The sequence below is a fragment of the Syngnathoides biaculeatus genome, chromosome 10 (genome assembly GCF_019802595.1).
Source record: "Syngnathoides biaculeatus isolate LvHL_M chromosome 10, ASM1980259v1, whole genome shotgun sequence".
Taxonomy (NCBI): Eukaryota; Metazoa; Chordata; class Actinopteri; order Syngnathiformes; family Syngnathidae; genus Syngnathoides; species Syngnathoides biaculeatus.
Window position 1 is genome coordinate 30,886,911 of NC_084649.1, and position 21,278 is coordinate 30,908,188.

Sequence of the window (21,278 nt, forward strand, 5' to 3'; positions counted from 1 at the left end):
AAATGCTTGTAGTCGCATAACGGTGGTACTATAAAAGTAAAAAACCTTGGAAGGCATCATCAACTGAACAAAGGATGTTTCTTGTTTACTAAATTTGAACAATTATATTACTATTAGTTTTTTCACAAGTTATCAAATTGAGTATAAGCAGATGCAATGTAGCGTATTCAGTGAGGAAACAAAATTGCATCGTTACACATTAGTTTCACGTGTCCATGGAAAGACGTATATTACTCGAGTGTGATAAAGGTAAAAATACAAGGTAAAGCTTTTCATATACTGTGTGTTGGGATTCTTACTGGAGACTCGGAGTAGAATTTTGTTGGACATCGCCAAGCCATGATCATTGCCAGCAAAACACTGGTATTCTCCTTCATAATCTTCTGGCCGTCCTCCATTACGAAAACCGATTTCAAGGGTTCCCGAACGTTTTCGCATTGTTACACGTGGATCTTTTCCAATGTTGAAAAATTTCCCATTCCTTCGCCATGTGAACCTGAGCCATGAAATAGAAAATAAAGTTATTGAATTAATTCGTTGTGTTGTGCTCTATTGCAATTATTCATAGGTTTATGGTCATATTCAGCTCTAGTCTTTACATCCTTTGAAAAATAGACTAATTGACTAAACATCAGGGGGAAAAAAATAAAAAAATAAATAAATAAAAAATAAAAACATTTAAGGCGTTACTACAAGAACTGGAACATTCTGTTCAGATAAGGTTCTGTGTTAATTTGAGGGGTTTCACAGATTCATTTAGGCCATGAAGGACCATGCAGTTCCTTTTCACCATTGTGACACTGTACTTGGTGTCACATGCTGCATCAGTAAAACTGCAATTTTGTTCAATTTAAGTGTGCCGCTGCTGAAGGGCATTAATTAATATCGACACTACAGCCAAGCTAGGTCTGATATAGTCCTGAGCAGAGGTGAGTTGGGTTGCCAACATTTGTAATGGAATTTCGATCCTTGGTTTCACCCATATTTATAAGCAATGCTGACATCTGTTTTATTCAATTTTTTTATTTTCTTTTTGTTTTACTAACTTTCATCTTTAGCTTCAGTGATGTGCAAACATTACAAATCGCTATTCTCCCTGCTCCTTTTGAAAGCATACAACACTTTCTATACCAAAGATAAGAGATGGGTTGGAGAAACTGCATTTTGTATTTACATGCTGTGGTTGATTCCACACAGCATTTTATGTTGCACACTCAGGCCAATATAGCCTCTTTTATGGTTCTCAAGTTCCAAATGGAGTTCTTGTAGACTGAAATGATAACATTTCAGGTAGACACTGATGACAGTGTATGACAAATTGGTCTTTTTCATAGTTCATCTAGCCATTTTATATATTGCTTATCCCTAATCAGGTCATGGGTAAGATGGAGGTTGTAAAGTAAATATATACTGTATATACCCACGCAGGCACCGGGACAACATCCAAACCCCACAAAGGTGGGGCTGAGATTTGAACCCCAGTCCTCATAACTGAGGTTAACACTGTAATTAGTCATGCACCATGCCACCACGATACAAATTACCAATATAAAGTGCTGAAAGAAAATGATGATATATTGTCTTGAAGTGATGTTTTCATGTGAGGATTTCAATTTATTTTATAATCTGAATTTCTGGTGAGTATGATGGACAGTACAAGCTCAAATTCTTCTCACAGCAGGAGGGGCGATACAATTTTAGCTAAATAATTCAACCGTGGCTGGCTACATTCCAAAATTCAACCCTTGTGAGGAGAAGCCGTACAGAAAATGTACTAGATGGAATTCAAGCTTTTTATGCTTCCTCTTGGTGAGACAAAGGATGCCCAAATTGTTTCTGCTGCCTTGTCTAATAAACTGACTTGAGAGAGTACTCTAGGTCCTGTTGACAAAAGGCACAAAGACGCAAGCATTTAGCAAGAAATACCAGCAAATGTCTGATTACTTAAATGATGTATTTAATTACTGGGACCTTACAAGTCACAAAAGAGGAAGCTGAACATATGCATCAACCCACACCTATAATGCCCTATTTTGATCAGGCATCAAATACATTACAGCTGACAGAATCCTTTGACTAATAAATTAGAAGTACTGTACATGCCAACCTTTAAACTTGAGCCTACACCACAGCATGAGACATTAATGAATAAGGCCCAAAAAGTAACAGCACATCCGATCCCAATGCCACCAAATTGTGTCTCAATTCTCAAGCAATTTCCACTTACTTACCTTTTAAGTTATAATGAGGAAAGTAGGTCCAAATGCTTTTTTTTTTTTTTGTCATTTCAAATTCTTAAAAAAAAAGATTAACCCAAACAACAGAAAAAGCTGAACAGAATTAAATAATTTAAGATCGAAGTTAACTGTTGAAAAGTGACAAATGGTTTGTATTTATAATGCCTATTCTGCATACTATAGTTTGAAATTGTTCCTCTGCAAATTAAAATCTTAGCTACTCCAACCATTCTGGGTCAAATAACTTTAAAAAATAATCAAAACCTTTCTGACCCACTGTGAAAAGGAAATTGAACCTTGTTAAAAGACATTGTGAGTAACCACAAATTTGGAAAAGGTGAGTGTGGAAAATGTCACAAAAACATATCTCGGGCATTGGGGCTCCAGCGAACAATTGTCAGAGCCATCATCCACAAATAGAAAAAATTGGGAACAGTGGCAAAGCTTCCCAGGAGTGGATAGCCAACTAAAATTACTCCAAAAGTGCGATGACAACTCATCCAGGTCGCCACAAAAGAACCTCAAGCAACTCTAAAAACCTCCAGACCTTCCTGGCCTTAGTTATTGTCGGTGTCCATGACTGCCATAACAAAGACACTCGCCAAAATGGCATCCATGGGAGGGATCCTAGGTGAAAACCCCTGCTGTCAGCAAGGGTGGCACAACCTGTTATAAGGTTCAGGAGGCATTTACATTTTCACAGAGGGGCTGAAAGATTTGGATTTTTTTTTTTGTGCTTAATAAATTGAATTGTTTTTGAAAACGGCATTTTGTATTTCCCTGGGTTGTCTCTGGGCGATATTAAAAATGGTTTGATGATTTGAAACCTTTGTGTGCGATACATATGCAGAAAAAAATTTAATCGGGCAGGGGGAAATACTTTTTCACAGCACTGCAGAATGCACAAGCAACAATAACTAAGATGAAAACACAGGTAGTGAGCTCAATGTCATGGAGTGAAAGTTATTCCTACCAGAACTACTGTAAATGTAAGAAGTATGTTTCATTAAAACTTCTCTGAAAGGTACACTTTATCTCAAAGTTACTTAAAGACTAAAACTTAAAAGAAATGGAGTAGCTTGTCACTATCCACCTCTGGTACTGAGCATGAACACATGAACGTTTAGTTACCAGAAATTTTGAAGCAATTGAAAGTAACGTGAAGTTGTATCTACTGGGTAGCCTGGGAACACCTTGGGATCCCTCTGGAGGAGGCGGACGAAGTGACAGGGGAGAGCAAAGTTCATTCTTCCCAGCTAATGCTGCTGACCCTTTGACTTGGGCCCTTTTGGAAGGATGGGTGGATGGATGGATGGATGGATGGATGGATGGATGGATGGATGGATGGATGGATGGATGGATGGATGGATGGATGGAAAAATACAGTATGTGTAGTTCCCCCAAATAAACAATGTGCCACTATCCTGTCTGACTGATGATGTAACGGATAAGAGACACTGTTTGTGTTTGTGCATGTGTGTGGATTCCTTACATTGGCACTGGGTTACCCTTGGCCTCACACTCGATGATGATGTTATCTCTGGGATCAACAATATAGTCCTTCACCGACTCCTTGGTTATAGTGGGGGGCTGTCTCACTGATGGCAGAAGGGATACAGGAGACTGATTGCATTATATCCTATACATACACACACACACACATGCACACGCAGGCACGGACACACACACACACACACACACACGTTTCACACTTGACTCTCCAAATATGGATAAATGTTCTTGTTTATGGTCTGAAACCGTTGCCCGGTCTTTTGATTCTCTCAAAGTTCTGTTTAAATCGCTACACAAAAACGCACTCACAGTTCTACACGATGCAATTATCAAGAGAGATTCCAAAAGTGGTCAGAAATGAAACTTGGTTTAAAAAAAAAAGTGTTTGCTTAAAATAAAAAAGGTCAATTCTTGCCTGTCATTAGGAAAACCTTTTCTTATTTACAAGCTAATTTCAGTCACAAAGCTTTTGTTTTCATTGTACACACATCCTCTCCTACATGGCAACCATCTGAGGACCTAAGATGAGGTTAGCTGCGGTACAATTAGATTAAAATATAATTACTCCAGAAATGATATTAATTAATTAATTATATTTTTCAAATGTTATGCAGTTTATTCACTTCATATTAATACAAATTGGGATTCATTTACTTCTGAAAGAGAAGTGGATTGCTATACCAACATTTAACATGACACAGCGTTTCATGTCAAATGTTAAGTGTGTATGTACAAGGGGCAAAAGTGCCAGAGCAGGTGTCAGAACCAGAATTTTTTTTAACCGCAATACAGACAAAGTTACTTGACTGAAATTGAAATACAGAGCGAGAGCAGCAAATAGCCATGTCCTTATCTGATAACAGATCATGACATTAATTCAGAGTTTCATAAACAGGCCTACAGAGCTGGTATGAATGCCCCCAAAGCCCTAAAACTTTGTTTTCTTGTCTTAATTTATTTGACCTTGTATGAATGATTCCAATGATTTCAAATTAGGATTGTCAATAATACTCTTTCAGTTATAGTTTTTGGAAGCATGTTCCCACAACCTGTAGATAACCTAGGAAAGCAATCATATACTGTACTGTAATTTGAGTGTGAAAGACTGAGCGTGAGCATTATAACAAAGAAAGACTTACGGTCTGCCAGGATCTTTGCTGTTAGTCCAACGTAAAGCAACATGGAGACAGAAATGCGGGAAAATTGTAAATAATTATGTTAATTATATGAAACACATGGACACACAAATAATAGATTCTCATGAGTATCCTACCCACAACAATGACATGGGTTTCTGCTAAATTACAGTAACATTGGAATTAAGAATTTACTGTAATTACTCGTGTATAATCTGCCTTTTTTTCCATCAAAAATTTTTTAAAAGTCAATAGTGCGCTTTATCCATAGTTAAATGAGAAAATGGAAAAAACTTTCACATTTTATAAATGTATGCCACCATGTACTGTAGAGATCATGAAAAAGTGGTACACTTTCATTCCAAAATACCAGGGTATTCAAGCACATGAGCACAATTGTGTGTTTTCTAATTTACTAAATAAGTAGGGATGTGAATTTAAAAATAAGGGCAACTAAATAAAAATAATTATCTTCAAATAAAGTGGTTACCTTCAGAATAATGATTTTGAAAAAAAAAATCGAAGAGAAGCTAAATCATGCATTGTAAAAATGAATTATACATAGGTAGAAGGGTTTTCCAGATTTTGAGGTCAATTTTGGGTGTGCGTATTTTGCATAGGTGTGCATGATACACAAGAAATTATGGCACTTGTTTGTTTTTTTTCAACCGACAACGCTTCAGCAGCTGGAACCATCAACGAGCTTTCTTGACTCAGTCCCATCTGACTTTAACAAAACTATAGGGAAGTCAGTGCCATCTGATTTACAGAAAATAATCAACTGCTCACTTCAGTCTGGCGCGTTTCCTCAAGTCCTTAAACTAGCTAGTGTAAAACCTCTTCAAAAAAAAAACAGAGCACGGGCCACTTCCATGTTAACTAGCTCTAGACCCATATCAGCTCTCCCTTTCATAGCCAAGATTGCTGAGAAAGTTATTTTTAATCAACTCGGACATTTTTTAATCTTAATGGACTTTTTGAAAAATTTCAATCACGAACTCATCACAGTTCAGAATCTGCTCTTATCAAAGTGCTTAATGATATAGATTGACTGACTCAGGAAATGTGTCAATTTTGGTTTTGTTGGATCTCAGTGCGGCTTTTCATACGGTAGATCATATGATACTGCTGAACAGGTTGGAAACGTGGGTATGACTAAATGGAACGCTACTTAAATTATTCAGGTCTTACGTGGAGGAAAGAAGTTACGTTGTAACCATTAAAAGTGCTGTACAAATAGCAATGACCAATGACGTCCCGCACGGATCAGTACTTGGACCACTCCTGTTCTTCCTACTCTTGGGTTAAATTCTTCAGAAAATTTAATTTTGACAATCAAAGCTGTGCAGATGAGTTATATTCAGCAGTGTCTCCAGATGAGGTGTTATGTCACTGCCTCAAGTAGATAAATAACTGGATGAGTTCAACTTTTCTTTCTAAACCACAACAAAACTGAGATAATTGTTTTTGGCAATCAAGAAAAGAGAATGACTATTGGTAAATACATGGAGTCACTATCTTTACAAACCAATCCAAAAACCTTGGTGTTCTGACCTGACTTCCAATTGTCATGTCAAAGTCCATTTTCAAAGCTGCTTACCCTCACAAGGGTCACAGGAAAGGTGGAGGCCATCTCAGATAATTTTGGGCACAAGGAAGACTACACCCTGAATTGGTTACCAGTCAGTCCTAGGGAACATGCCGACACCATCAATGAGTGGGAATTGATCCCAAGCTGCCTGCACCAAAGTCAGGGGTGTCCACCACTACACGGTGACTCTCTTTAAGCAGTCATATCAAATCAATTAAAAAAGCTGCCTTTTACGATATGAAAAACATATCCAGAGTAAAGACTTGCATGTGTCAAGGAGACCAGGAAAAGCTGATCCATGCTTTTATCTCAAGTACTCTTAACCATCGTAATGGTCTTCTGAGTGGACTCCAAAAGAGCATTAAACAGCTGCAGCTCATTCAGAATGCTGATGCTCGAGTTCTGACCAGAACAAAGAGATCAGAGCATATAACGCAAATTCTAAAGTCCTTACACTGGCTTCCAGTCAGCTTTAGAATAGATTTTAAAGTTCTGCTACTGGTCAATAAATCACTAAATGGTTTAGGTTCTGAATACATGAAAGAAATGCTTTTGGAATACAAACCCAGTTGGGCTCTGAAATCGACAGACTCAGGTCAAATAATGGAGCACAGAATCTAAGGAAAACATGGTGCAGCAGCATTTAGCTGTTATGCTGCACACAAATGGAATACATTCCCAACAGAGGTGATGTCAGACACAAGTGTAAATGTTTTTAAATCCAGGTTAAAAACTATTACAATGTTCAGGCATAAGAGTGTTCACATGTCTACTTGGCACCAGGACACTATAGGCCGCAGTTCGATGATCGACTTTGTGGTTGTGTCATTGGACTTGCGACCGCATGTCTTGGACACTCGGGTGAAGAGAGGGGCGGAGCTGTCAACTGATCACCACCTGGTGGTGAGGTGGCTCCGATGGTGGGGAAGATGCCGGTCCGACATGGCAGGCCCGAAGGTATAGTAAGGGTCTGCTGGGAACAGCTGGCAGATTCCCCTGTCAGATGAAATTTCAACTCCCACCTCTAAAAGAACTTTTCTCACATTCCAGAGGAGGCGGGGGACATTGAATCCGAGTGGACAATGTTCCGCACCTCCATTGCTGAGGCGGCCGACCGGAGGTGTGGCGTAAGGTGGTCAGTGCCTGTCGTGGCGGCACCCCACGAACACGTTCGTGGACACCAACAGTGAGGGATGCTGTCAAGCTGAAGCTGGTGTTCCGGGCATGTCCCACCGGAAAGAGACCCCGAGGACGACCCAGGAGCAAGGAGAGACTATATCTCTCGGCTGGCTTGGGAACGCCTTGGGATCCCTCCAGAAGAGCAGGAAGAAGTGGCTGGGGAAAGGAAAGTCAGGGTATCCCTGCTGAAGCTACATCCCCACGACCTGACCCGGAAAAGCGGCAGATAATGGATGGATGGATGGAGTTACCTTGTGTATGAAACCCTCAACAAATAAATTTGCCTTGTTTTGCTTTAGTTATTACATGATGAGCAAAGATGAAGAAAACAGACCATGGTGAGTAATTTATACACCACAGACATAAAAGAATATAAATGCAAGATGAAGTCACGCAGTTGCAAGAGAATTATCCAAATGCTTTGTGCCTTATGGGGATGAGTGTGTTTCTGATCAATAGCGCATCAGAGGTCAGGTCAAAAGGTTAGGCAGACTCAGATGAACCCATAGGGTGTCAAAAGCAGCCAACTGCAATATTTGTGTTTTCATGTGCTCTTTTGATGTTCTTGATGCTCTTCATGTAAAAATACACATTATTGTAAAACTCACTTATAATGAGTACCATTCATCGCTTGTCTAAAATTCAATGTGTGCAAATTTATGCAGTTAAGAATGTCTATTTGATGGCAGGGGAAAAATAAAATAGATGACCTATTTTTGTTCTTTGCACCAGTTTTCATGTACTTGGGAATGTAAAACACTCGTACCACGGTGATACAGCTGTAGAGCATTGCTCTCAGAGTTCTGAGGACTAGAGTTCAAATCCTGGCTCCGCCTGTATGGAGTTTGCATGTTCTCCCCATGCCTGTGTGAGGAGTCTCCCACATCTGAAAAACATGCATTAATTGGACACTCTAAATTGCCCCTATTGTCTGTCTCCATGTTCCCTGCCACTGGATCCAGAGTGCTGGACCCTATCCCAGCTTTCAATGGGCAGGAGGCAGGGTACACCCTGAACTGGTGGCCAGGCAATTGTAGAGCTCATGGAGACAAGCACCCACAATCAGACCTAGGCACAATTTAATCAATGTTGCATGTTTTTGGAATGTTTGAGGAAACCGGACTGCCTGGAGAAAAACCACGCAGGCACAGGGAAAACATGCAAAATCCACAAAGGCGGGTCCGGGATTGAACCCAGGACCTCAGAATTGAAATATACAGTGAAGAAAATAAATAGGTAATAAAAAATAAATAATAAGTATTTGAACACATTGCTACATTGCAAATTCTCCCACTTAGAAATGATGGAGGGGTCTGAAATTTTCATCGTAGGTGCATGTCCACTGCGAGAGAGATAATCCAAAAAGAAAAATCCAGAAATCACAATGTATAATTTTTTTTCACGATTTATTCATATGATACAGCTGTAAATAAGTATTTGAACACCTGAGAAAACCAATGATAATATTTGGTACAGTAGCCTTTGTTTGCACTTACAGAGGTCAAATATTTCCTGTAGTTGTTCATCAGGTTTGCACACAGTGCAGGAGGGATTTTGGCCAATTCCTCCACACAGATCTTCTCTAAATCAGACAGGTTTCTGGGCTGTCGCTGAGAAACACAGAGTTTCAGCTCCCTCCAAAGATTTTTTTATTGGGTTTAGGTCTGGAGACTAGCTAGGCCGGGCCAGAACCTTGATATGCTTCTTACAGAGCCACTCCTTGGTTTTCCTGGCTGTGTGCTTCCGGTCATTCTCATGTTGAAAGACCTAGCCATGACCCATCTTGAATAATCTGACTGAGGGAAAGAACTTGTTCCCCAAAATCCCACAATACATGGCTCCAGTCATCCTCTCATTAATACAGTGCAGTCGTCCTGCCCCATGTGCAAAAAAAAACTCCCAAAGCATGATGCTACTACCCTCATGCTTCACAGTAGGGATGATGTTCTTGGTATGGAACTCATCATTCGTTTTCCTACAAACACGGTTAGTGGCTTTATGACCAGAAAATTTCATTTTGGTCTCATCTGACCACAAAACGTTCTCCCATGACTCCTCTGTATCATCCAAATGGTCATTGACAAACTTGACATGTGCTGGTTTAAGCGGAGGAACCTTCCATGCCATGCATAATTTCAAACCATGATGTCATAGTGTGTTACCAACAGTCACCTTGGAAACAGTTGTCCCAGCTCTTTCCAGGTCATTGACCAAGTCCTGTCGTGTAGCCCTGGGCTGATTCCTCACCTTTCTAAGGATCATTGAGACCTCACGAGGTGTTTAGCTTCTTCCATTTTCTAATGATTGCTCCAACAGTGGACCTTTTTTCACCAAGCTGCATGGCAATTTCTCCGTAGCCCTTTCCAGCCATGTGGCATTGTACAATTTTGTCTCTGGTGTCTTTGGACACCTCTTAGGTCTTGGCCAAGTTACAAATTTGAGTCTTAGTGATTGTATGGGGTGGAGAGGTGTCTTTATGCAGCTAACGACCTAACACAGGTGCATCTGATTCAGGATAATACATGGCGTGGAGGTGGAATTTTAAAGACAGACTAACTGGTCTTTGAGGGTAAGAATTCTCGCTGATAGACAGGTTTTCAAATACTTATTTGCAGCTTTATCACACAAATAAATCATTTAAAAATCATACAGTGTGATTTCTGGATTGTTCTTCTTTCTCTCTCACAGTCTCACTACGATGAAAATTTCAGACCCTTCCAAGTGGGAGAACTTGTCAAATAAAAATAATATTTCTCATGCTTTCTCTTCATGATAACCCTGAAGTTTAGCACTTTAGTTATTTACATTTGAGGTTATTTTAGCATTCCATTAAATCAGTTAATGATAGATGCTAAGCGTAAAAATTTGTAGTCAAATGTTACATGGGTCAACATCAGATGTGCCAGGCTTCTATTCTAACTGTCTCTGTAGAAAATTGAAACTGTCATTTTGTTCAGAATCTGAGTGAATAAACAAAAATCACATTTAGGCTTGGTAAAACATTTGAATCAGATAATTGATGAGTGACTTACGGTCTTGTGGTACTTCGATCGTCAAAGATTCGTGCCATAGCAGCAGGTGCAATAATGTTAAAGCCATGGCCAATTGCCTGCCCTGCATCATCATCTCTCCTCCGGTGAGTGGCTTGTCTCAACACTTCTGACAGACTTGATATTTCTCTGATCAGTCACACAGCTGACTTGTTAACAGACACAGAGACAGTTAACAGACACAGAGAAAGATAAAGCAGTTAGAAACACTTCAGTAGTTAGACTGTACTTTATCTATATATAGTATGAGGTCTTTGTGAGTGTGTATGCAGGCAAAGGAGCGTGTGTGTGTGAGTGCGTGCGCGTGTGTTTTGGAGCATAAGTGTGTGTTTTTGTGCATGTACATTGGCCTTAAAGGTTTTATGATAGCCTACATTTGCAGCTGAGTCCGTGTCTCTCCCGAGATCAAATTGCTTCAAAACGGAGTCCTTAAAATGCAGTTAATTTTTTTTTCAAAATGGCATCAGGGTCATTTGCTACCTCCACAAAGCCCAAAGGATAAATATTGGAATGACATCTTATCTCCAGGAATTATTACTTTTCTGACTATTGCAGACAAATTTGTCAGCATGGAGTCAAGTGTGTTTATAAAAGTATATTTTATCAGTATATGGTCAACTTTAAAGTATTTTCTTGCTAAACAGCAAGTATTAATGTTTCTGAAACATTTCATGTCTCCTTTACATACTGATGATGTAGTATCAAGAGCAGCTTGGAGTATATGGATCTGTATATCTTGCTCACCATACTTGGACATGGTCACTGCTGTCAAGGCTCAAACTCACAACGTTTGAGCTGTGAGACAACCAGTCTCCACCTGAGCCATGCCTTGGCTCGGAAATACACAGAATGGCTTTTCAAACGAATCTAGTTGGTCTTCTCCATCTGATTGGATTTGGCTGGATTGCTCATTAAATAGGGGCACGTACAGTAAATAAACTTTACTCCGACTGGATTGCTCATCTTGACTACAGTAGTTGTATAGCTGAGACTTGCTCACTTAAAACTGGGAAATGTTGTGTTCCTGTTCCGCTGAGTTGAGTTGGTGGGTACCAACAACGAAGTGGGCAAGTACAGTACTTGAATATTAAGTGGCATAACAATTTCAATTTCAATTGACCCATTTGCAAGCAGTATTGGTGTTCAAAGGCTAATACATTCACTCGACAAACCGGACAGATGTCAAACTTAATCCAGGTCACAAATTCAGACTTATAATATGGATAAAACAGGAGAAAAAATTTATTGTGATGGTCCTCTAAGAGGCTCAAAGGTCCTGCGAGGATTGTGAGGATAAGCAGCTTAGATAATAGAAGGATAGTACCTTTAAGGTTTTATTGGCCCACTCATTCTATTCATCTCAGAGAGAAAGCTGTCATTGCGATTTTCTGCTTGTCCCATCAGGTTTCCACAAGGACTAAAATAATAGTTTTTGTGCCAAATCTCCTTCCTAACTAGTCGGCTATGCCTCCATAGGTGGATTGTGTTGTCCAGTGACCAATGGGGTCACTGACTCAAATCTGGTCTGTGTGTGTCCACATGTCCAAGTGTCCTTGGGTTAGTAATTAACCAACTAATATGGTGCCAGTGGGCCTGGCTGCACCTCATATGGCAGCAGGCTTTGGAGAGCACTTCGGGCACTATGATGGTGTAAATCAGTAGTCATAAAACCGCGGCTCCAGAGCCACATGGGACTCTTTCATCCTTATGTTGGGCCTTTGCATGGCTTCGAAAAATAAATACCGCAATTTCTCAAGTATAATGCAGTATATATGTATAATGAAGTATAATGTGCACCCCCACACTTGACCTAAAAAATCTGAAAAACCCTTTTACCAATGTACAATGCGCACCACCAATTTGCTGCAACCTATATGCTCAAAATATTAGGAATGATCTGTATTTATATTTTGTTGGGTTTTTACTTGTACTGTTTTTAAAAAGAAATGTCTGTACAACAGTCATTAATAATAATCATTGTGCATGTGCTGATGAAGTGATAATATAATCTCGGGACAGTATCCCTCAACCAACTAAAATAAATGCTCAATGATGGCACAGCATTTTATTAATACTGTTGATAACATATTTTACAGTCTTAAAAATATAAACTATTTAACACTGTTTAACTTGAAAAAAATTGCATTAAATATTTGTGCATCGTGCAGTTTATCCACTATATTACACATCCTTGGCCAAGCCTTCAAAAGAAGCATCTGACTCATCTCCAATCCGAAAAAGATCCATAGTAGCTACCTTTGGTGCATCGCTGTGGAACTCATCATTGATGACTTGGTATAGTTGGTGTCTCTTACATTGCATCATGAACATCCCATCTTGCTCCCACCGCATGTCATCCTCTGTGCACTCCATGGCGGTTGTGAGGAAACATTTTTTTAACCCCAGGAGTTTGGGTTGCGCAGCCTCTCGCCCTCCATTCGGCTTCAATCTGTAGCAGCTTTCACTATGGCGTCAGGTGGGTATCAAAACAATGTGAGTTCAAACTACGGAGAAATGAGAGTAATTGACACATTTGAAAAGAAAAGTAAGCATTTCAATTGTGTGCGCTCTCCCGTTTTTTGGGGGTTTTTTTTATATGCCCATGATGCTCGTACTCCGTAGTTGGAGCTCATGTTGTTTTGGTACCCACCTAAATTCATTGACCTATCGTTGTCTCGGACTGCCACGCAACTTCCGGGTTTGCGGCATCATCGGCACGAGTGATGACACATTTCTTTTAAAAAGCAGCTGCACAACTAGCCGTGTGGTTGAAGCTGAGAAAGGAAGAATGTTGTGTGGCCTTTCGGAAAGAGGTGAGACCTGCTCTCGGTGGACAGGAAGAGCGCCCGGAAGACTGGACTACTACAGCCAAGGTGATCAAAGAGAGAGGCAGGAGAGTACTTAATGTATCATCTGGTAGGAAAGGGGAGAAGGACATTTGGTGGAGGAACCCCAAAATACAGGAAATCATAGAGGGGAAATAGGTTAGCAAAGAAGAAGTGGGACAGTGAGAGGACTGAGGAGGGGCAAAAGGAATACATCGAGATGCGACGTAGGGCAAAGGTAGAGGTGGCGAAGGATAAACAAGAGGTATTTGATGACATGTACACCAGGTTGGGCACAAAAGGAGAAAAGTATCTCTTTGGCGAGACAGAGCGACAGAGATGGGAAAGATGTGCAGCCAGTAAGGGTGATTAAGGATAGAGATGGTGCTAAATAGATGGAAAGAGAACTGAGAGTGAAGGAAGAGTAGAAGAGGCAAATGTGAAAGACCAGGAAGTGGGAATGATTAGCAGGGGGGAAGTGAGAAAGGCACTAAAGTCCAAAGCAAACATGGTGAATCAGCATTTAGCTTTTATGCTCCAAAAAATGTGACCTCAGCCCCTCGTCTGAATGTTTTCAAATTCAGATTAAAAAACTCTTTTTTTCTCATGTATTTTTGAGTACTTCCATTTTTCAGTGATGTTTCCTGCACTAAAAGCTGCTTTAATTGTATTTTTCAAATGTTTTTATTTCTGTACAATATAAATGTTTTATTTGTATGCCTTTAATCATGTAAAGCGCATTGAGTTACCTCGTGTATGGAATGTGTTATACAACTACATTTGATTTGCTTTGCTTTGCAAAAGAGGATGAAAAATGGAAAGGCAGTTGGTCTTGATGACATACCTGTGGAGGTATGGAAGGAATTTGCAGAGGTAGCTGTGGAGTTTTTGACAAACTTGTTCAACAGAATACTACCGGGCGAGAAGATGCCTGAAGAATAGAGGAAAAGTGTGCTAGTTCCCATTTTTAACAACAAAGGTGATTTGCAGAGCTGTGAGAAATATAGAGGAATAAAGTTGATGAGACACACAATGAAGTTATGGGAAAGAGTAATGGAGAATAGACTCAGTATAGAAGTCAGGATTTGTGAAGAACAGTATGGTTTCATGCCTAGAAAGTGTACCACAGATACATTATTTACCTTGAGGATGCTCGTGGAAAAGTACAGAGAAGGTCAGAAGGAGCTACATTGTGTCTTTGTGGATCTAGAGAAAGCCTATGACAGAGTACCAAGAGAGGAACTGTGGTACTGCATGCGTAAGTCTGGTGTGGCAGAGAAGTATGTTAAAATAGTACAGGACATGTATGATGGCAGCAGAACAATGGTGAGGTGTGCCTTAGGTGTGACAGAAGAATTTAAGGTGGAGGTGGGACTGCATCAGTGATCAGCTCTGAGCCCCTTCCTGTTTGCAGTGGTAATGGATAGGCTGACAGATGAGGTTAGACTGGAATCCCCTTGGACCGTGATATTCAGTGATGACTCCTATCTGCAGTGAAAGGTGCAGGTGCAGGAACAATTCGAAAGATGAAGGCATGCACTCGAAAGGAGAGGAATGAAGGTTAACCAAAGTAAAACAGAATATGTGCGCATGAATGAGACAGGTGGAGGGGGAAAAGTGAGGCTCCAGGGAGAAGAGATAGCAAGGGTGTTCGACTTCAAATGCTTGGGGTCAACAATCCAGAGCAATGGTAAATGTGGTAAGGAAGTGAAGAAACTCGTTCAATCAGGTTGGAACAACTGGCGGTCGGTGTCTGATGTGTTATGTGATAGAAAAGTCTCTTCGAGGATGCAGGGCAAAGTTTATAAAACGTTGGCGAGGCCAGCCATTATGAAGAGACAGCAGGGAGATGAGCTGGGGGTGGCAGAAATAGTTCTTTCTAGGAGTGAGCAGGTTGAATAGGATCAGAGATGAGTTCATTTGAGAGACAGCCAATGTTAGATGTTTTGGACACAAAGTTAGAGAGAACAAATTTTGATGGTTTGCACATGTCCAGAGGCGAGAGCGTGAGTATATTGGTAGAAGGGTGTTGAAGGGTGTGGTTCTCATGGACTGGATTCAGCAGAGATTAATCGACCAGCTGACCCCTTGTTTTTGTTCCAGCAACACCGTTTGTGATGTTCATCTCTCACTCCTGTTTCATTGACTCCCGCCCCACAACATTCACTTCGTACTCTTGTTCCGTCAGCGCCCAACGCATGCGATGCACTACGTGCTCATGTCTCGGTGCCCGGCACGCAACGTTCACCATGTACGCATATTCCGGCAGCGCCCAGCGCGTGCAATCCACTATGTACTCATGTCTCATGCCTCGGTGGCGCCTGAACTCCAGCCACCTCTTGCTCCTGTCTCAGCGGCCCCCGACCTCCAGCGACTTCTTGTTCATGCCTTGGCTGTGACCGTGCTCCATTCGCCTCTTGTTCAGTGCCCGAGCCCCAGCTAAATCTCGTCCCCGCCTTGGCGATGCCTGAGCCCCAGTCGGTTCTCGTCCACACCTTGGCGGCCCACGAGCCCCACCCACCCAAGGCTCGACCCCAAGCCTCAGCGGCCCTCGACCCCGGGCCACCTCCCGCCCAAGTATCTGTGGGCCTCGACCTCAGGCTGCCTCTCGACTATGCCACGGCGCTGCTCGGCCATCAACAGCCGCCACCTCTTGACCACACCTCGGCAGTCCTCGACCACCAGCAGCAGCAGCAGCAGCACTCCAACTTCATGAATCGCCTCTGCCTGCCGTTGGAGACACTGAAGATTTCCTCGCAACAACGAGAGAACCTGGGTTAATTCCCACGGTTACCTGCTATTTCTTTCGTTGCTCAACAACAACAGCAACAGTAGCAGCAACATCCGCCGCCTCTCTACCATCCCTCGGTGGTGCTCAATAGTCAGCAGCAGCGGCCGCCAACTCTCGACCATGCCTCGGTGGTGTTCGACCATCAGCAGCCGCTGTCTCCCGACCATGCCTCGGTGGTGTTCGACCAGCATCAACAGCCGCCATTTCCCGACCACGCCTTGACTTTGCTCGACCAGTGTCAGCAGTCACCGGCTCGCGACCACACCTCAGCGGGGCTTCATCCGAAGCTGTCACCTGCTCCTGTTTGGTTCCTGGTTTGCCATTGGGACCCTCCTCATGGACGTCCGCCTGAGTCGCCCTGTAGGGACCTTGGTGCTTGGCATTCTAGCCAACCTCCTGAACTACTCAGCCAAGCTCCTTGCTAAGGGTGGCTTGGACAGCGTTCCTGTGCCACCACAGCTAAGTCAAGTTTTGATTTTTGCCTAGAAGCAATCCAACCTTGTTTTCATGTTTTTGGACCTTGCCTGTTGCCACGTGTTTTTGTGCCTCTGCCTCTTTTGGACTGTTTAACTGTATGACCTGTGCCTGGAATAAAACCACCCTCAACATCATATCCTGGCCTCAGAGACCTGCATTTGGGTTCTACCCCATGTCGTATGCTAATGACACCCGCCACACTCATGAGGATAAATGGCTAAGAGGATGGATGGATGGGATGGATGGATGGATTTGAATGTGTGCATGAATGGTTGTTTGTTTATATGTCCCTTGCAATTGGCTGGTGATCAGTTCAAAGTGTACTAAGCCTTGCCAGAAGATAGCTGGGATAGGCTTCAGCACGCCCAAACCCTTGTAAGGATAAAGAGGTAATGGGTGGATGGATGACGTTTTATCTAAAAGTTGAATATAACTGTTAAAATTTTTATTTGGGACTCTTTTATCACAGGTGGCAGGTGGCTGGAAAACGGCCTCACAATTCTGAGGTCCCAGGTTCAATCCCGGACCCACCTGTGCAGAGTTTGCATGTTCTCCTCGTGCCTGGACAGGTTTTCTATGGGCACTCACATCCCAAAAAATTGCAAAAACAATTGGACACTCTAAATTGCCCCAAGGTGTGATTGTGAGTGCGGCTGATGTCTGTCTCCACGTGCCCTGCAAATGGCTGGCAACCAGTTCAGAGTGTACCCTGCCTCCTGCCTGTTGAGAGCTGGGATAGGCTCCAGCACTCCCTGTGACCCTTGTGAGGATAAGCGGCCAAGAACATTGATGGACGGATGTTTTATCATGTCAAATGGTTTATATGTGCAAGCTTTAACTTTGCTTCCTTGTTGCCTTTTATTTTGAAGCATTATGCATTAGCATTTTGGCACAAAAGGTGTGGTTTCTTTCTTTTGTGTTTTTCTTTTGCATCAATGCCCCCAAAATAAATTCTGAAAGACTTCACTGTAAAAGTGCAATGGGCTATTTACTTTGTAATATTTTCTTGTTTCACTCAACTCATTTGGATTATCCATATTAACTGTCGGAATAATTGTAAATATAATTATCATACATTTGCACCGATGAAGACACTGCTTGCAATAAAAAATGCTTTGCTCTGCTCTAGATAACTTGGCAGCCACTTAACAGCAGATAGTACAAGAAAAAATGCAATTAGCAGAACTACTAGAACCAAATGCCTGATGTCTGTTAAAGAAATGATTTGTAACTTGTAAACTTGACCATACATGTACTCAGCAACCTTCCATAACACATGCACACACACATAAACAAATAGGTACACTGTGTTCCAACCATGTTTTGCTGTCCCGTCTCCTTTTTGTAACATCCATGCAAATAAGGGGCATTTGAAACCAAGTAAATAGAGGTGCTGAGGAGAATATAATCAGAGAGTGCAGTAGTGAATTGTACAAGACAGTTCCTCTCCTCTCTCCTCGCGAGCTTTCAAACTTGAGTTGGTGTCTTTGCTTCCTTTTTGTGTCCTGTTCAATAAATGTTTAACTGGTAAAGCTGACATTAACACACACACAGTTCAAGGATGTGTATGTTTGGAGTCCAGAATTTTCCAAAACTTTGTGCCTAAAATAAATTTGAGCATCCACGCTGACCATGTCCTTTTCTTTCATTTATTCATTTAGTTCCTCCTCTATCAGGCAACAGCTGGATTTTAAATTGCCTCTGCCTCACATCCTTTACCTTCTGGCTGCTCTTTCGTCTCTGTCAATTCACGTTTATTTGATTTTAGTTTTTATTGATCAGTCAGTGTTTTTCTGTGCTTGAACTATCTGTATGTTCCATTAATACGTTTATGTCCACCAGCCCCATCATTTCCTCCATCCATAGTACAACTATATTGGTCTATGTTCAGCCCGCCTTATTAGCGCATCAGGATTGCACTTTGTGCTCCTCCTTAAAACCCTCTGTATCCCTCAATATGAATCCCCCTCCTTCAATTTCATCCTCTTTCCAGTCCAGTGAAAAACAACACAACAACGACACAGTCAGTAGGTCTCCCTAGCAACAGTGTCATGAGAGAAAAGATGTATGAAAAGGGGGGCAAAAAAATGAGTGAGATATTACTGTGAGGGATGTGAGGATAGGTGAGGTCGATGTGTGCATGTTCCCGTGCAATAGAAAATGTTGTGGACTGGAAGAACTTAAAGGTGTGCTCAAAGAGACAAAAAGAGAAAATGCATTCAGTGTTTGTTGAAATATTTATGTGTATACGCAAGTGTGCGTGTGTGGTGTGTGTGTGTGTGTGTGCGTGTGTGTGTGTGTGTGTGTGTATGTGTGTGTGTGTGTGTGTGTGTATGTGTGATTTGTGTTGCATTTATAAGACAAAAAAAGTCTGAGCTCAACAAAATATAAAAATAAAAAACTGGGATACCTTGACAGAACACAGCCATCATGAATACTTAATGAATATCCATCCATCCATCCATTTTGGTTTCCCGCCAATCGCAGGGTACATGGAGGCAGACAACTCTCACACTCAAAATCACACCTAAGGGCAATTTAGAGTATCCATGAATGCATGTTTTTGGGATGTGAAAGGAAACCGGAGTGCCCGGAGAAAACCCATGCAGGCATGGGGAGAACCTGCAAACTCCACACAGGCGGGTCCAGGATTGAACCCGGGGACTTAAAAACTGTGAGGCCAACACTTTCCAGCTGATCCACCGTGCCACCTTTAACAATCATATTAATGCTATTATTATTATTATTATATTGAAGATATTGTCAGTCAACATAACAGATATCCCAAATCACGTCATATCAGGCGTCACACTAATTATTAACATCGCTCAGTATGTAACCTATGTGCAGTAAACCCCCATATACTCATCGATCCATCCATCCGTTTTCTTATACGTTTATCCTCACAACAGTCGCAAGAGTGCTGGACCCTAACAGAGCTGTCATCGGGCAGGAGGCAAGGTCCACCCTGAACTGGTTGCCTCCCAATCGCAGGGCACATGGAGACAGACAAGTCGCACTCACAATCACACCTAGGGGCAATTTAGGGTGTACAATTAATGTTGCATGTTTTTGGGATGTGGTAGGAAACCAGAGTGACCGGAGGAAACCCACGTAGCCAGGTAGGTAACACACTTAATGTGGGGAGGATATTTCTGTTCTCTCTGCTTCATGCACCACATGTCATACAAGCATCTGCATTCTAAACTAAAATGTATTTTGGTATCTTGGTAATGAAACTGAGTCCATGAGGGAAAATGCAATACATGCTGTTGGGGGCTCACATCTGCCTCGTGGTTTGCACTTGCTTTTTTTTCTTTTGGGCGAGGGTCCTTTTCAGCCGTTAGATCATGTGTATCCTTTTTATGGCGGAACAGTTCTACTATGTCACAGTGATGTTTATAAGCTTCCACTGTAGTTTCCTCATATTATAATTAAAATTTATTGTGAATCAGTCACTCACTCAAACAGTCCAGTTTCTGGATGGGAGTGAGAAGAAAAGAAAAAATTCAAAGTGCTAATTGGAAACACTTGCTTTTTTTAGGCAAGGGGCTTGACATAAAGGTCTCAAACGCCACCCCTAGTCATTATGGTAAGTAAGTTTCTTTCGGCTTGTCCCTTTCGGGGTCGCCACAGCATGTCATCTCAGATGAACGCACATATGTTTGGCACAATTTTTACGCCGGATGCCCTTCCTGACGCAACCCTTCTCAGGGAGTGGAGGCCCCAGTGGGATACGAACCCACAACCCATGGTAATGAAACTTATTTTACTTGAGGCCAAGTGAGCACTGGCTTGCATAACAAGTATAAGGAATAAAGTCTACTGCAGTCTTTGATCCTTGATCCATTTTTTTTCTACTGTTAAGGCAAGACATCTCTGTAGTTTATAGAATGAATGCAAAAAGCCATCAACGGCATAAGCCTTCCTTATGAGTGGGCCAATAATCCAACGTACATCTGTGCAAGAGTGGTTAGCATGTCTTCCAGGCCTAATTTGCTGAGATGGGTCCATCTGCCTTGAGGTTATCATGGTGATTAAAGAAATTCTGCCATTGGCTGGTCTGGGTTACAGTGCCACAGTCTTTCTCTCTCTCTCTCTCTCTCTCTCTCTCTCTCTCTCCTCTCTCTCTCTCTCTCTCTCTCTCTCTCTCTCTCTCTCTCCCCCTCTCTCTCTCTCTCTCTCTCTCTCTCTCTCTCTCTCTCTTGCACATACGCACACACACAGTGTTCTCTTGTTCTATTTCTCTACTATAATTATCTTATTACCAAATTTCATTGCCTCAGACCAGGTTGTCTCTCTTACTCCCCTCCTTTCTTGTACTAAATGATATTAAATCCATTCAAAATCAAATTTTGCCTAACAAGACATGAATGTGTTTCACCATCTATGAGGGCACAGTGAACAGAAGGATGTCTGTTTCTCATCTCATTTCATTCACACAATATTATTGTCATGATCCTGCCGCTCCAGCCCAAGC

At 41.7% G+C, this 21,278-nt stretch overlaps 1 protein-coding gene across 20 annotated transcripts in view; it reads right to left on the reverse strand.

The window, feature by feature from the left end:
- nfasca (neurofascin homolog (chicken) a) overlaps nucleotides 1–21,278 on the reverse strand; it is a 201,521-nt gene that overhangs the window by 114,321 nt on the left and 65,922 nt on the right. For 16 of the 20 annotated variants that reach the window (XM_061831670.1, XM_061831691.1, XM_061831682.1 and 13 more), the window contains 4 exons: nucleotides 10,688–10,850; nucleotides 4,889–4,906; nucleotides 3,730–3,835; nucleotides 300–496 (listed from right to left, as the gene is read on the reverse strand). In XM_061831670.1, the coding sequence (XP_061687654.1) occupies nucleotides 300–496; nucleotides 3,730–3,835; nucleotides 4,889–4,906; nucleotides 10,688–10,781 (415 nt within the window). In that variant the 5' untranslated portion in view covers nucleotides 10,782–10,850. Of the gene's footprint in view, nucleotides 1–299; nucleotides 497–3,729; nucleotides 3,836–4,888; nucleotides 4,907–10,687; nucleotides 10,855–12,961; nucleotides 13,141–21,278 lie in introns of those variants that run through there. The other 4 variants (XM_061831672.1, XM_061831671.1, XM_061831677.1 and 1 more) reach the window with 3 other exon arrangements.